Source organism: Rousettus aegyptiacus, unplaced genomic scaffold (genome assembly GCF_014176215.1).
Source record: "Rousettus aegyptiacus isolate mRouAeg1 unplaced genomic scaffold, mRouAeg1.p scaffold_m13_p_7, whole genome shotgun sequence".
Taxonomy (NCBI): domain Eukaryota; kingdom Metazoa; phylum Chordata; class Mammalia; order Chiroptera; family Pteropodidae; genus Rousettus; species Rousettus aegyptiacus.
In genome coordinates, this window is record NW_023416310.1 from 22,496,294 (window position 1) to 22,512,458 (window position 16,165).

Sequence of the window (16,165 nt, forward strand, 5' to 3'; positions counted from 1 at the left end):
AGAAATCATAAGTATGTGGGTTAATTAAAAAGTGTATTTTCAGGGAGTCTAGTAAAGACGGCGTAAAAGGTAGACTCTGTGCTCACCTTCTCTCACGACCACACAAAAATTACAGCAAAACTACAGAATAACCATCACTGGGAGCTGCCGGAGGACTGGCTGAATGGAAGTCCTATAACCGGAGACATACATAAGAGGTCACCTCAAGACTGATAGGAGGGATGGAAATGCAAATCCAGCCGGTCCCACATCATGTGTGGCAGTCAAAAATCAGGAGGGTTAGAGCACCCCACCTTAGGAGCAAGGAGTCCCAACTCCTCACCAGGCTCCCCAGCCCAGGGTTCCAATGCCAGGAAGAAAAGTCCCCACAACCTTTGGCTGTGAAAACAAGCAGAGATTGTGGCTGAGTGAAACACAGGGCTGTGGGAGTCTCAGACATTCTTCTCAAAGGGCCCGCTCTTGGACTTACTTGGTGATGGACTCACTGAGTCTAAGCTCCAACGCTGGGGCAGCTGCTCAAAGAGTGCCAAGGACACATGGGGAGGAACTGAGTGGTCTGGATTCAGGGCGAGAGTGAGAGGGGCAGCTTTCTCCGGACAGAAGTAATAGCGGCATCCATTGTTCCTCTGTTAAGCACTCCCTGCTCCTGGCATGCTGATGCAGGTAGCTGCCATATCTGAGTCTCCATCAACCTGATTAACACAAGTCACTCTGACCAGATGATTCCCTGAGACCCTGCCTCTCCCAACTTGTGGGCCCAACCAAGCTGCCTCCAGTGGTTTTTTCCACACTAATGGCCTGTCTTGGCTCATGCTGTGGATGTTCCTAAAATCTCTCAAAGGCTCACCATACCCAAAGAAGTAGCATCTGGCCTCTGCATGCCCTGTACCTCTTGCTGAGTAGCTGCAAGCCCAGCACTAGCAGCAGCTGGTCTTGGTTCCTGGCTTGGCCTCTTGAGATGCCTATAAGCCCAGTACAGGTGGCAGCCATTTACAGATTATTTGGTGATTCTTATCAGGTGGCCCAGAAGTGCACAGACTATAGTTGAACTTGGCCTGCAGCTGGGCCCCTCCAAAGAGGCCCTTGGGGCGACACACCAGTGGTGCTGAAGCTGGAGCATCATCCAGGGCAGCATCTGAGGAGGACACACCCAAAGGGCAGACTGGGCAGTCATCAGAGCCCTGCTAAACTGAATCCTGCTTCATAAGGTCAGCCCCTCACTGACCATTCCTTACAACCAATTGGCCCAAAGGTCAATCCCATCAACGTGCAAACAGCAACCAAGGCTCAACTACAACAGGAAGGCACATACAACCCGCACAAGGGACACACCTGGCTCAGGTGACCAGGGAAGACTGTGCCACTGGACCTCATAGGACACCTACTACATAAAGTCATACTACTAAGACCAGGAGACTTAGGAGCTCTACCTAATACATAGAAACAAACGCAGGGAGGCAGTCAAAATGGGGAGACCAAGAAACATGTCCCACATGAAAGAACAAAACAAAACTCCAGAAAAAGAACACAATGGAGACAAGCAATCTACCAAATGCAAAGTTCAAAACACTAGTTATAAGGATGTTAAATAAACTTAGGAGAAGCAAAGATGAACTCAGTAAGAACAACAAAGAGACACAAAACGTTAAAATGTATATAGAAAACATAAAATGGAACCAGTCAGAAGTGAAGAATATCTGAGATGAAAGTCTTCATCTACATTAGAGGGAATCAACAGATTGGATGAAGCAGAAGATCGAATCAGTGATTTAGAGGATGGGGTGGCGGAGGACACCCAATCAGAACAGCAACAACAACAAAAAGAATTTAAAAAATGAGGATAGTTTAAGGGGTCTCTGGGACAACATCACGCGTAACAACATTTGCATTATAGGGGTACCAGAAGGAGAAGAGAGCAAGGAATTGAAAATCTATTTAAAGTAACAATGATGGAAAAAATTTCCCTAACCTGGTGAAGGAAATAGACATACAAGCCCAGGAAGCTTAGAGTTCCAAACAAGATGAAACCAAAGAGGTCCACCCCAAGACACATCATAATTAAAATGCTAAATGTCAAATACAAAGAGAGAATCTTAAAAGCAGCAAGAGAAAAGTAATTATTTACCTACAAGAGAGCACCCAGAAGACTGGCAGCTGATTTCTCAACAGAAAGTTGCAGGCCAGAAGGGATTGGCACAAAATATTCAAAGTGATGAAAAGCAAAAGCCTACAACCAAGATCACCCAGCAAAGCTATCATTTAGAATCAAAGGACAAAGAGGTTCCCAGGTAAGAAAAAGCTAAAGGAGTTCATCGCCTCCAATCTAGTATTACAGGAAATGTTGGAGGGACTTCTTTTAAAAGAAAAAAATATGTGTCAAAAACATAAATAATAAAATCACAATAATTAATGTCTACCAACAAGTATTTCAAATGAAAAAGAATTCAATGCTCCAATCAAAAGATACGGTGGCCGAATGGATAAGAAAACAAGACTCTTACATATGCTGCCTACAAGAAACTCCCTTCAGATCAAAAGACACACAGACTGAAAGTAAAGAGATGGAAAAACATGTTTCATGAAAATGAAAATGAACAAAAAATCTGGGTGGGGTAGCAATTCCTACACCAAAAAAAAAAGAAAAAAAGAAAAATAGACTTTAAAACAAAGGCTATGTAACAAGAGACAAAGGACCCAGTGATCCTACTTCAGAGTATTTATCTGAAGATATCCCAAATACTACTTCAAACCAGGGACATGTGCATACATATGTTCACTGCAGCATTATTTACAATAGTCAAGATATGAATGCAACCTGGGTGTCCATCGATGGATGAATGGATAAAGATGAAGTGGTACATATATACAATGGAATATTATTCGGCCATAAAAACAAACAAAAGAATGAAATCTTCATATCGGCAACAACATGGATGGACCTAAGAGGGCGCTGTGCTGAGTGGAGTAAGTCAGATAGAGAAAGACAAATCCCATGTGATTTCACTTACATCTGGAATCTAAAGAACAAAATAAACACAACAGAAACTCATGGATATAGAGAACATTTTGAGGGTTGCCAGATGAGAGGGAGGTTAGGGGGAGTGGGTAAAAAAGAGGAAGGGATCAAGAAGTACGAATTGATAGTTACAAAATAGAAATGAGGATGTAAAGTACAGCATAAGGAATATAGTCTCTAATATTGTAAGAACTATGTACGGTGTCACATGTGTACTAGATTTATCAGGGTGATCACTCATGCGTTTTACAAATGTCTAATCACTATGTTGCACACCTGAAACTAATATTATATGCCAACTGTAATTGAAAAATAAAAAAATATTATTTTAAAAAATTGTATTTTCTCATTTCTTTAAAAGATATGACTATATAAAGTGATAATTATAACATGGTATCGTTGAGTTTATAATATGTATATATAGCACAAAGGAGAAAAGTTCAGAAAAAGAAAACATTGGAGCAAAATTTCTGTATTTTACCAGAAAATGAATCTGAAATAGACTGTGATAAATTAAGATTCAAAAACTGAGGAAATTACTCAAAAATATAGAAAAAGATGAAATGGAATTAAAATGACACATTAAAGATATTTAATATAAAAGAAGGCAGTAAAAGGAGGTAGAGAAAAAAGACAGGGGACATAAAACAACAAAATGACAATTGTAAATACAACTATATAAATAGTTCCATTAAATGTATGTGATTTAAACACCCCAAAAAGGCAGTTTGTCAGACTGAATTAAAAAGAAAGATCTAGTAACTAACCATATACACCAATAGGCTGAAAATAAATGAATGGAAAAAATATACCATGCAAACAGTAATCATTAGATGTTGCGGAGACGGTTAGGACGAAGAGTCGGAGTCTGGAAATGCTTTTACTAACGTGGATCAGGGAGAGGAGGAATGGCAAGGAATCACAATGCTAGCATCCTCCACCCCTACCTCTACGGCTTTTTATTCTCTCACAAAGCTAGTTTTGCGAATCATCATTAGTTACTATCAGGTTAGCAATTACAAACTACAGCTAATTCCCAGACTCAGCCTCAAGGCCAAGACCGTGTTTTCAGCTATTTCTTCTCAGGTATCTTTTTCCCATCCTCGTCCCTAGAGCAAGAAGTCCCAGAATAGGTCAGGTGTGTGGGCCCTCCCTGCAATGTGTCCTTGTGTGCAAGTCCACATTTGCTTCTGATGACCTGTTGCTCCAAGCATCAGGCATCCTGCCGGACTGCAGGCGTTTCTCACATTAGAGAGCTGGAATGGCTATTTTAATACCAGACAAAATAGACTTTAAAACAATCACTACTACTAGACAGTTATTTTATCATGATAAAAGCATCAACACATCAGAAGGTATGTCATAAATGTTATATGTGCACCTAATAGAGCTTTAGATACTTTGAAGCAATAATTGTGACCAGAGGCCGTGTGGAGTAGTACAGGTGTTGAGCATAACACCATAGTTCTGTTAATTATCTCTTCCAATTTCCTGACCCTGTTAACTTTTTTTTTAAGATGAATATTTCTCTGAGCATAGTGACCTCTACTGGTACTAATACAGACTAAAATACAGTTTCTGCCTTAGAAAGTTTTCACTCCAGCCTAGGGTCATTTGGTTAGAGAAAGGTTCAGAGAAATCTAGAGAATACATAGAACACTGCTTTGAATCACATGTGAGTGCTGCTAATTTTCTTATTATAATAGCAATAAGCCAGGCTAATCCACTCAGTAGCTAGTGAATTATGAGCTGGCTAATATTAGCTTCTACAGCAAGCAGTTTTCAGTTATGGTTGTACATTAGAATTGCTCTGGGAGTTTTTTGGATTTTAATGCCCAGTCTTCCCCTCAGCAATTTTGATTTCATGAGTTTTCAAAGCTCCTCGGGTGATCCTAATATATAACTATGAATGAGAACCACTGCCCTACAGTAAAAGCTTTCTCCATTATTATCTCATAACATTCACCAATATTATAAGTGCATAAATGTGTTCAGGTAGAATGTGGCCCCTAGCTTCATGAAGCCTTCCTCACGAATGAGCCAGAGAAATAATCTTCCCAGACCAAGAGTCTCAGTAAGGCTTTGGCAACCCTACCAATAATCCTGGTACCCAAGATCTTCAGAGATAATTATTTCAAAGATTGGAGACAGTTGAAGATAAATGTCTAAATTAGGAGTTGGCAAATATTCTCTGTAGAGGGTCAAAGAACAAATATTTTAAGCTTTATGGGACTTACAGTTTATCATTACTCAACGCTTGTCATAGACAGTCATAGACCACAAGTATATAAACGAACGTGACTGTTTTCCAATAAAACTTCATGGATGCTGCAATTTGAATTTCACGTAATTCTCATGTCCTGAAGTACTATTATCCTTTTTATTTCAACCACATAAAAAATGTAAAAACCATCTTAGCTCATTAACTGTATAAAAATAGCAGGGAGCCAGGCCTGACCTGCGGGCCCTAATTTCCTGAATCCTGGTCTAACAAATAGCAAGCACTCTGAAAGAAGAGAAACATTAAAGCATAGTGTGCCCACCCTTAGGCAAAGGGAGCAGTAACCTTGTTACAGGAGTCTGGGAACTCTGGTGATTGTCCTCCTGACAATGACTGAGATAAGCTGACCCACTTACCTTTACAACTCTGCTATATATATTTTCTTTATGGCCAATTTTTTTTTTTTTTTTTTTTTTTAATTTATGCCTATAAGCAGCTGGTCTTCCTAGGTGGTCTCCCATCCAAGTACTAACCAGACCCGACCCTGCTTAGCTTCCAAGATCAGACTGAATTGGGCTTGTTCAGGGTGGCACGGCCGTAGACCGTGGCTCCCCTGGGGCGCGAACCCAGGACCTTCTGCATGTAAAGCAGATGTGCTAACTGCTACCCTATGGAACCACATCCATCAGCCAGATTTTTAATCTTTGGTAGTGAGAGAATTAATTTTCTAGAATCTAGATTTCCTAAAAATATGTTTCTACCCAAAATAAAATATAACAGGGTCTCTGTATAGGATCACATCCAGCCATCTTCAAGCTTTAGACACGAAGATTCCCTTTAGTCAGGAAATTTAGAGGTGGAGATGATATAACTTAGGCAGCTGTTAAGTCATATGAAAAGAATACTACTAGTTCAATAACTTGTCCTTCCTTACATGGGTTAGGCTGCCTCAACTGGGCTCACCAGCTTTTGGGATAACAGGTAAGTCTGTACCTTTTTCTGCAGAGAACTTTCTTCACAGAAAATTTCCACACCCTTTCTGACTAGAACTCTGAATCAACCCAAATGAGATAAAAATTTTGCACTAGAGTTGCAGAATACAGCTGGGTATTTTAAACAGTAGCCTAAAGATTTAAATCCTCTGCAGGCAGATTCAGATAAGAGTAATTCTTACAGGGAGCAAAAAGGAAAATGTGAGTTTTAACTGAAATGATTATAAAGGTCTCACAGGAGAGAGGTTAAAATTTTGTGCTTGGTTTAACAATTCACTCGTTTATCCATTAACTCACTTTTTATTCACCAAATATTTAAGTATTAGAAAGTGCTAGAAAATGGAGAACAAGATCTGGTACCTGCTATCGCAATTTGTTTCGTGGTGGCACATGCCTTCAGAGACATAAACAGATGATTACAGTGTAAATAGGTGTCCTACTATGGAAGAAGTGTGTGAGAGCAAAAGAATCTAAAGCAGTCTTTTGAACATATGAAAATTTTCTAGAGTGAGAGAAAAGCATTTATCTTACCACAATTAAAAAAGGAAAAAGAAAACTATCCTGAAACACGTTTTCATAAGACTGGGAAAAAACTACAAGCCCGATAACTCATGTGGTCATACCATGGGGGCAATGGTACAGGCACTCCTACATCATCACCAGTTGAAACCTATGATACTCAGCAAAAATATAAATGCATGTACCTCGTAACCCAGCAATTCTACTTCTAGGGATTATCCTATGCATGCAGGGTCACATGTGCAATGTATTATACAAGGTTATACACTGCACTATTGAAATAGTAATTGGAAAAAACCCTCATATCTATCAATGGTAACTGATTTTATTCCTGTTAATCTTCACTCAAAAACCCTCAGGGAAAAATTCTTTTCTAGGGCATACAAAATCCAGTATGACATCTCTCTTACATTCCCATGCCTTCCTATGCCCTCTCTTCTCTCTTCTGTTCACTTTCTGTTGGCCTCCTTACCCTCCAACTTAAACTACTTTAGGGCCTTTGCACTTTCTTTCTCCCTTGCCTAGAATACTTTTTCCCAGAAGTCAATGTGCTTACTCTCTCACTAGCTCAAATATCACTATCAGAGGCCTCCTTAGACGACCCTTTCTTTACACAACCATCAACTCCCAATCCCTTATTATTCTTTATTAGTTATTACTCACCTAATATTTGTTCGTCTCTCCAGATTTTAAGCTCCATAAGGGTAAAGATTTCACTTCAGTTTCTACACTGAAGGAGCACAAAATTTTACTGCAAAAATTATACATTTGAGCAATAAGTATGCAACACTTTAAAAAATAGTGCCATTTTTATGTATATGAAAGATCTCCAAGGTATTAAATAAGTCTACAGCCATACAAGCCTGAACAATGGCCCTATCTCATCTCATCTCATCTCATCTCATCTCATCTCAGAAGCTAAGCAAGTTTGGGCCTGGTTAGTACTTGGATGGGAGACTGCCTGGGAATACCGCATGCCGTAGGCTTAAAAAATAAAATGAAAAAAGCTCAGACTATGTAACTGGTAAGCACGGTTGCCTTTGGGGAGCAAACTAGGTGGCTGAGTCAGGGGTAGGGAGCCTTCTCACTGAATTCGTTGAGTGTATTACCAAGTCAAAATGTGAAATGAAATGGAAAGTAAGTTTGGCTAGTAGCCTGTGAGAAAAGGAAAAAGCACTACATTTGAGAAGTAGCCTTAAGTTAATAATTAGCTACTGCATTTCACATGCTCTAGAATTATCACTGTATCCAGAATCTTTTCCCCACTGTCTGGAAAAAATTAACTAGTAACACAATGGGATGGAATATGGATAATGTATTTCATTCTTATATTTTGATTTTTCTATAATATGACTTTTAAAGCAGTAAAGTGCTTTATTAATAACAAGAGGTTTAAAACCAATAGGTACAACTCAAATTTTTCCTACCACCTACCAGGTTAGTAGTACAGTATTAAGTTACCAACTTTGAGCCCATTTTCTGAGAGATACGGTTAACAAGACTATTTTTTGCAGGGATTGATAAAGTCCTTTGATATTTTTACTACAATGGTTAAGGATAAATCTATAATGTGTGAAAATTTGCCAGGCTTTGACAGTTTACTGGTACTCCCCTCTAATCCCTAAGAGAATTTTGGATAAAATAGCTTTAATACTATTATACCACAAACCTAGGCAACTTTGCCCTAGTTCTTTGGTTTATTACCAGTTCTCACCACCCTCCACACTCCATGACCAGCCAGGCCCCTAATGTTACTTTGACCTTTGTTTTATGTCTTTCCAGCTATACAATTACCTATACATCTTCTAAGTTATACAGCTCTCCCTTTCAAAGGTCTCCAAGCAACAGTTGCTAATGAATTCTTTGCCATTATCCTTCACTCTGCCAACTTGCCCATTTTAGAACTTCTCATTCCTGTTATCTTGGAAAACATTCCTTTATAGGTAGGCTGCACAAAGATAATGATCACAATCCTATGCCGTCATTTAACCAAATCTCAAAATTGGTGACATTTCAAGACTCCCTCAGATTTTGCTCTCAGAAGGGACACTGCAAGATGGTAGGACCACTTCCACTTAATACTTAGACTAATGCAAAAACCAAGGAAAACTACCACTGTGAAGTCAGGGGTATGCATTACTCACCTCTCTAAACCTGGGTAAGGGGACCAAGGGTCTATGTCCCAAACGCTGAGTGCCAGACGTGTTCAATTAGCTAGCTACTCATCAGTCAGGTTTAAAATTTAGAATGACTTTATAGACTATTTAAGTCAGTCACATAATTTAGTAGTCCCAACCTCTAAAAGTTGAAAAGTGCACTGCACCAGTTTAACATTTAAAGTATACTAAACACAGAAATACTGAATTGCAGTCAATGGTATGAAGGGTGTTGCCTAGATACCCAGATTTTGCTTTCCCGTAAGGGTAGAACTTTCTGTGCTTGTTTTTTAAAACTATTCTTGCCCCCACCCTGCCCCTCCACATCTTTTTTATCCTTTCATACTAATCCCTAGGACACTGCTTGTAATCCATCCCAAAACTACAGGATTGATTCCTACTCTTGGCTCAACTCCCACTTCCAAAAATTGACTATCAGGGTTGTTTGTTCTCTGCAGATTTATTGTTGAGTAAACTTATCTTTATATAATACAGAACAATTAAAGCTGACCCAAGTGCAACAAATAAGTCTGCCAATTACACACGTAACTATACCAACCATAATTCAGCCAGTTTTTAAAATTCCCAAAACAAACTTCCAACATACTAATAATCATTCAGACCACCAAATAATTTGAGGCAGACCAATATTCCCCAATTGCAATGCTATCCAACTTTAAGAAGCATTAGGAAATGGGTGAAGGCAGAAACCTGTACCACTGGCATTTTTTTTTTTTAACCAAAGTTAGAGCATACCTGGTAAAAGCTTGACCAGAAAACTCAAAAGTGTTACTGCTCTATTATTTAAAGTTTGAATAAAGAATCTACTGGCTATAATCTTCTAATATCTATCAGATGCTTACAAAAAACTACTACATAATGTGTTGCTAAATATAGGTGAGATTTACAAAACTGCTTTAGTCTCATTAACATTTCTGATTGACATCTTTAATTACTTTACACCAGCCTGGCAAAATAAGATGGAATATGTTGGTGGTCGGGAACTGAAAAATCTAACATGGGGATTAACAGATCTGCTCAGAATAAGGCAATCCATTTGAAGAGAAAAAGGATATCTGGGCTGGGAAATTTTGCAAAGCTGGTTTACAAGATGTTTTGTCCCCAATTCAGACAACCCCTCAAACATGCAATAAAATTAACTGTTTAAAACAAAGAATAACATTGAGAACTTCCTAAAATGGGAGTTCTAATTTGACACCATCTCACCTAACAGGCCCAAAACCTCAGTCACTACTTAAATAGCCTACAGAAAATAATTCTGTTCCTTCAATATCAAGTCCAATTATTTCTTGCCATGCTCACTTATAGGCAATCAGTGGTTCCTCTAGCTTGACAAATTGAGATTAGCCTACAGAACACCAATTCCAACCAATTAAGTAGGGACTCGTCATGATGCATTCAAGCTATTAGGGAGACTGGAGTTATCTTACCCAAAGCTCTAAGGGTCAAAGGGAATTTGCCAAGTGTGTGTACACTAGTTAATGATGTTCAAGACTTAACACCATTAAACTCTGAATGTAGATCTGTATGAAAATGGCCGATATCAAGGTTGACTTCTGAAGCTTATACCAAATATTGAACACAGTTCAAAAATCTAGTTAGAAACATTTTATTTAAATGTGCCAAATAAAAACCCACATTTTCAGACCATAGGATGTTAATACATTCAACAAAAATTTATATTATCTTACTGCTGTGAATTTACAGAGTAATAATCCAGATCCATTTGATTAGATGGTTGAAAGACCTTTCCTAGGTTACACTTTACAGACATCACAAATCCCTTATAATAATGTAAACAAAATAACTTTTCCCTAAAAGGTGAACTTCAGAACTTCAGTCCACTCTTTCAGGACTTGCACTTCTTCGCGGACTTCCTGATGGGGAACGACTAAAAAGAAAAACATTAGGTTTGGAACCCGTTAGTGTCCACTGAAACAACTCTTCTCATGTCCAAGTTAGGGCAAAACTCAGTTTCATTAAGTTCAAAAGTGGCCACAGGCACTATGTTTCAATAGCAGAAACCTAAAAATTACATAAAATATTTATATACAATCCTTCTGTCTCTGTTTAAGATTAGGCTTAACAGCTTCTTTGAAAGAGAACTACTATTTCAACTTTGGGGGGAGTTTTTTGGATCACTAAGTAGCAACTAGACAATGGTTTGGCTGAGATTTCAACCTGAAAAATTTTTTTATGTGGGTACTTCTTTACCTATTATTGCTACGTAAGGGAAAAAAAAGAATATTTCTTAAATTACAGAATTAAGGAAACACAGCATTAAATACATCTTAATAATCATCATTTAACATAACTAAATATTTCCAACAAAATATAAGCTGATATTGAATTAGGAAAAGCAATCTAAGAAACTTAGTAACCAGTATTTTAATACATATATATAGCACCAATTCTCCAAAGAGCTCAAAGCCTGCAAAGTAGGCAGTAAACAAATTCTGCAGAGGCCACAACAGACAGTTAAAATTTGGCAACAAATTATTCAGCTTACCTTCTTTTTGGAGATGGAGATCTGGACTTTGATCGGCTGTCAAAACATGAAAAATTCTATTAAGAAAAAATACTAACCAATCCCTTTCTTATAGTCACAGTATTATAAAATGAACCCCCAAATTATCCTGAGCTTAAAAATGTCAGGCTGCAGTTAAACTAAAAAAGAGCCTCTATCAGTTTTTGCTAACAAAAACCAAACTTCCAACAACTGTTCTTCATAAAACAAACTACTTTACCATAATCTTTTACACTCTGCTTTAAATACAGTATCTCAGAATGCTTCTCCATGCACCTATTAATTCTAACAAGGACCTCTTAATATAACACGAAGGTCACAAACTTACTATAGAGCTTGACATTCCCTTGGTTCAGAAAGTCAGCCAGAATAAACCACGTATAAAGTTCTATTGTTTGTTACAAGGTACCATGTTCCTACTTAACATCTAGGCTTATAATTTAACACCTGAAACAACTCAAAAACGCTTTGAACTCTTTGGATATTGGTGCCATATAACTACAGGAGCATTAAGCAGATTTTTACTCTTACCTGCTTCTTGGTCGTGAAATAGATCTAGATCTTGATCTTGACCTCGACCGGGATCTTAAAATAAAAAATGACCAATTAGTCCATACAACTAATAATCTTAAATACCTCCTGAGGACCTTATTAGGAATGGAGGGGCTAAAAATGAGCAAAATGCAACTCTCGCCTCACATCTGACTAAGATTGGAGAAATCATCACTTTCAATAAGCTTTCACTCAATGACCTGGGTTGTCACACTGTACAAAGGTACGAAATTCTTAAGTTTATAGTACCCAAGAGAAATAAAATAGGTAATTTTCATTTGAGATTTTATCTTAAGAGAATCAAATCAACTTCACACAGATCCCTGAACTGAGAGTTTCAATTATTCCGTTAATAAGCTCAATGAAAAAGTCACAACTTGGTAAGGCTTCATTCCTGGATCAATATGCTATCATAGTTCAAAATCATCAATCTGTCACATAAGCCAAATCAGGCTGACATACATACACATCATGGGGTCCTGCAATCAAGTTAAACTCATTTACGTAGAGAGGATCCAGAGCTTTCTCAAATGGCCAAGTTTCAGAATCCCTGCATTTAAAAACTTTGTGGTATTATGGAACATTACTGAGGCTTTCCCTACTAATCATCATCAATAGTATTGGTCAAATTCCTTTATTTCTCAAATTTTATTCATTTCTATCACCTTTACAAGGCCTTCGACAAAGGGAATAAACAAGCTGAAGTTCCTAGTTTGATTAACTCCTTAAATTTCAGTGCTTCAACTTGCTTCTAATTCTAAATCTCTCCCAGATCAACCAACTACCATCTTTAGAGCTAATATCACTTATCTATATAATAGATATAATCGACTTAAGAGAACTTTTCAGCAACACGTCTATTTAGGGTTCACTGGAATGATCATGAATTGCGCTTTAGACCCTCCACCATGAGCTAACAACTCTTAAAATCTTTAAACTTTTATCTGTACAACTAGGGTAATATCCACTTACATACAGGTATAAATTCAATTTTTACATCTCAAATGTTTTCTGAAGCAGTTCTTTTCAATTATGTCATCAAGACATTCTGCGGTTGTCATTAAGACGTGACAATCCAAATAAAACGAGGGGAAAAAAAAGTGTTACATACTGGAAATACCTCGATCCTTTTATAGAACCAGACCTAGATCGTCTGAGTGAAGCTGATCGTGATCTACGAAGAGACACAGATCTTGATCGTCGAGGAGATGCTGATCTTGACCTAAAAATTAAATCAAAAAGTTTTAAGTCCATCTCCGATTAGTTTTTTCTATGCTTGTTAAAACCTAAATTAAAGATCTCTCACCTCCTTCCCCTGCTCCTGCTTCGTGAGCGAGAGTATCGCCTACCTCTGGATCTCGAATGTGATCTAGATCGTGACCTATTTTTCAAGTTAGAAAATAATAAAATGTTAGATGGTAACTCGTTTTTATAGTTCGTATGCCTCTGCTGAAATCAAATCTCAAAACTATTTAAATTTAGTGTCTCATTTGGAAATAAACTCTGGGCCTATATATTTTTATTTTTTTTACTACCTAAAAAAAGATTTGTTAAAAGCTGAATTACATTTTAGAATTACATAATATAAAACACTGTAATGTGTATTTAAAATAAACCTTGCAAGTTTGCAGGTCGACCCTCTTTGGCCCATGGTCTAGTAGATCTAGACGATCTAGAAGTATCTATAGCCGATCGCTGCATCTAGATGTTTTCTTCAATCTAACGACGATCAAACTGACAGCCAAATGAGCCAGGTGAGGCTTGATTGACGCAAGAAGATTTTTCTAGTTGGGAATGTGGTCAATCTGGTGTTCCTCTTTCTAAACCGGAGGGGGCCCCAATTGTAAGCCAAATTTACTGTTACGGCGATCACCGACTCAAATTTTCTGCCCTTTAAAGAATAAGGTGAAGCTAGGTGTAGATGACTCGAGGGGATCTGGCCTCTTATGCTGATCACCTCAAGGTCTAGGAGGATCTTAATTGTCGGATTTGCAAGGCGCCTCAGCATGATATCATAAGGCTCGTGACATTCTGAATCAAGGCGACTGACTCAAACGAAGAAACCTGAAAGGTTTTGACCAGGTTGATTATTAATATATTAACATTTGTTTAATTAAACAAAAATTGTAAAAATACACCTGTACAATTAACATTCAAGTTTATATAAAAAATATTAGTTTCTGCCTTGCCAATAAAAGAATTACTTGATTAACTATTATACCAACCATTCTTTATTAAAATAAATACCTGCTTCTTCTTCGCCGGCTATAACGATGACAATCATAAGCATAATGTCCCTTTTCGCCACACTCATAGCATCTATCATTGGGATCAAAGGGACGTCGGGCAGGTGGTCTATCAAAACGAGATCTCCGAGGCATGCCTGTAGATAGTTCAACCCTCACTCGGGAACCACAAATCACCCTATAAAAGAGAAACAGCAAAACTATAACGCTAAAAAAGTACTTGCAATGTCTAGATTTAGAACTTTCCAACCACTCTTTGCTTTTACAAATTTCAGTTATCTTTATAAGCCCTTCCAAACTCCACCTTTGCTTCATTTCTTGAATAAATAAAATTACCATTAACGATTCACAATCTCCTCTAGACTAGAGAATCCAAGCTTAGCACCTAGCTCACTCACTACCCAGTCCACAGGAATATTTTAATGAACCTAAGTTTCATAACCAACACCATACTTACTTGCCATCCAGGCCTCGCACTGCATCTTCTGCATCTCTAGGGTCTTCAAATTCCACAAAGGCAAATCCTGGAGGATTTCTTGCAATCCACACAGTTCTTAAGGGACCATAATAACTGAAAGCCCTTTCTAACTCTCCTTTGCCAGCACCAGTTCCCAGGTTACCAACATACACCTTGGTTTCTGTTTAAAAATGCAAATAGAAGAATGCATGTTATGTATTAAGTGTGAATGGATTCCTTGCCTTACAACAGGCCATCCTTAGGACAGTGCAAAGCATATTTAGTGCTCTATACAGGATTAAATTTAGTCTTGAAACCAGCAAAATCGATAAATTTCAGGAGAGCTAAGCATACGACAAAGTTCTTAACATTCTAATAACGGGGGGAAACCTCCAAGGCACAGGTACAGACGCGTGGTAGAACACTCCGAGGCGTGAGGCGGGATCCGCCCCGGCCCCGCCCCCGAGTCCCGGCAGCCCCCAGCGCGCTGGGAGCGCGCGGGTCGGCGGAGGCAGCGGCGTCGGCGGCGGGCGGGCCCCGCCAGGGGCCGGACCGGGAGAGCTGGGCTGCGCCGGCTCTCGTCCTCCACGGCAACCGCCCCAGGCGCAGGCTCGCCCAAGGTTCCAGCTCCCCGCCCCAGAGCCATAAACTGCGCTCGAAAGAGCTAAAAGAGAAAAGAAACCAGCCGCCAGACGAAAAGATTATGTCTCCATACCCACTCCGCAATCCGACCGTTATGACGAGAGTGCACAGCTCAAAGCTGCCAGTTTTGTTCTGTCTCAAATTCACCCTTGATTTTATGGCCGCGACCAGATGTGTCCGCTGAAGTGGCGGGAAAGCGCCAAAGAAATGCGCCACCATGCTCGTCAATGTGCGCAAAATGGCAGCCGAGGGCGGGGGGGGGGGGTGTGGGGGCCAGGCGGGCGGCTCGAATAAGGGCACCAGGAAAACAGTGATCATGGACTCGGCTTAGGCTGGGGCAGGGGACGAAAACGGCCAAGAATTAACATGGAACTTGGCACAGACCTACCCCCGCCATCCCCCGTCTTCCTTCAATACCCCGCCCCCGCTGCCGCTGGCTCCGTATGGTGTGCGCCGAAGCCGCCATTACGCACGCGGAATAACCGTCTCCCAACCGCCGCGCCAACACCACAGCCTCGCAATGCTCGCTACACCCACAGCAACGTCCCTCACTGGGCCCTGGCCTCTTACCTCCTCCGTACCGCCCGTAACGCGACATGATGGTTGGCCCGCGAGCTCTGCTCTCTTAGCTCGCAGCGCCCAGGAATCGCGTAATATAAAACCTGCAACGCAAAACCACTTGCCAACGGTCCGGCGGCACTACGAGGAAAAGCTTGGGTTCGTGCTTATATATGCGGCGTGGCTTTCTTTGCGCATGCGTCATTTCGACGTTCTGCGCGGCACAAAGGAGTTGGGCGGAAACAGCCGAGAAGCGGC

At 39.6% G+C, this 16,165-nt stretch overlaps 1 protein-coding gene and 1 pseudogene across 4 annotated transcripts; both read right to left on the bottom strand.

The window, feature by feature from the left end:
- Nucleotides 1-5,720: 5,720 nt before the first annotated feature.
- Nucleotides 5,721-5,840, bottom strand: LOC118606357 (annotated as a pseudogene).
- A 4,678-nt stretch (nucleotides 5,841-10,518) lies between these two features.
- Nucleotides 10,519-16,117, bottom strand: SRSF7 (serine and arginine rich splicing factor 7). Of its 4 annotated transcripts, none has more exons than XM_016162335.2 (8): nucleotides 15,920-16,117; nucleotides 14,708-14,888; nucleotides 14,252-14,428; nucleotides 13,311-13,385; nucleotides 13,125-13,226; nucleotides 11,984-12,037; nucleotides 11,435-11,470; nucleotides 10,519-10,816 (listed from the first exon to the last, which is right to left on the bottom strand). In XM_016162335.2, exons 1-8 carry the CDS (start codon nucleotides 15,945-15,947, stop codon nucleotides 10,762-10,764), a joined length of 708 nt encoding a protein of 235 aa, XP_016017821.1. In that variant the 5' UTR covers nucleotides 15,948-16,117; the 3' UTR covers nucleotides 10,519-10,761. The 4 variants fall into 4 exon arrangements, with proteins under 4 accessions (XP_016017821.1, XP_016017817.1, XP_016017836.1 ...); XM_016162331.2 differs by having other exon boundaries at nucleotides 13,116-13,226; XM_016162350.2 differs by lacking the exon at nucleotides 11,435-11,470.
- Between the last annotated feature and the right edge of the window lie 48 nt (nucleotides 16,118-16,165).

Bases quoted from the DNA above. Each gene is read 5' to 3' on its own strand.
- SRSF7 (XM_016162331.2), bottom strand. From the start codon at position 15,947: ATGTCGCGTTACGGGCGGTACGGAGGAG. The intron at 13,386-14,251 runs GTATTTATTTTA...CTTGAAAAATAG, and splicing joins AGCCGGCGAAGAAGAAGCAG to GTCACGATCTAGATCACATT. The intron at 13,227-13,310 runs GTGAGAGATCTT...TTTAATTTTTAG, and splicing joins AGCAGGAGCAGGGGAAGGAG to GTCAAGATCAGCATCTCCTC.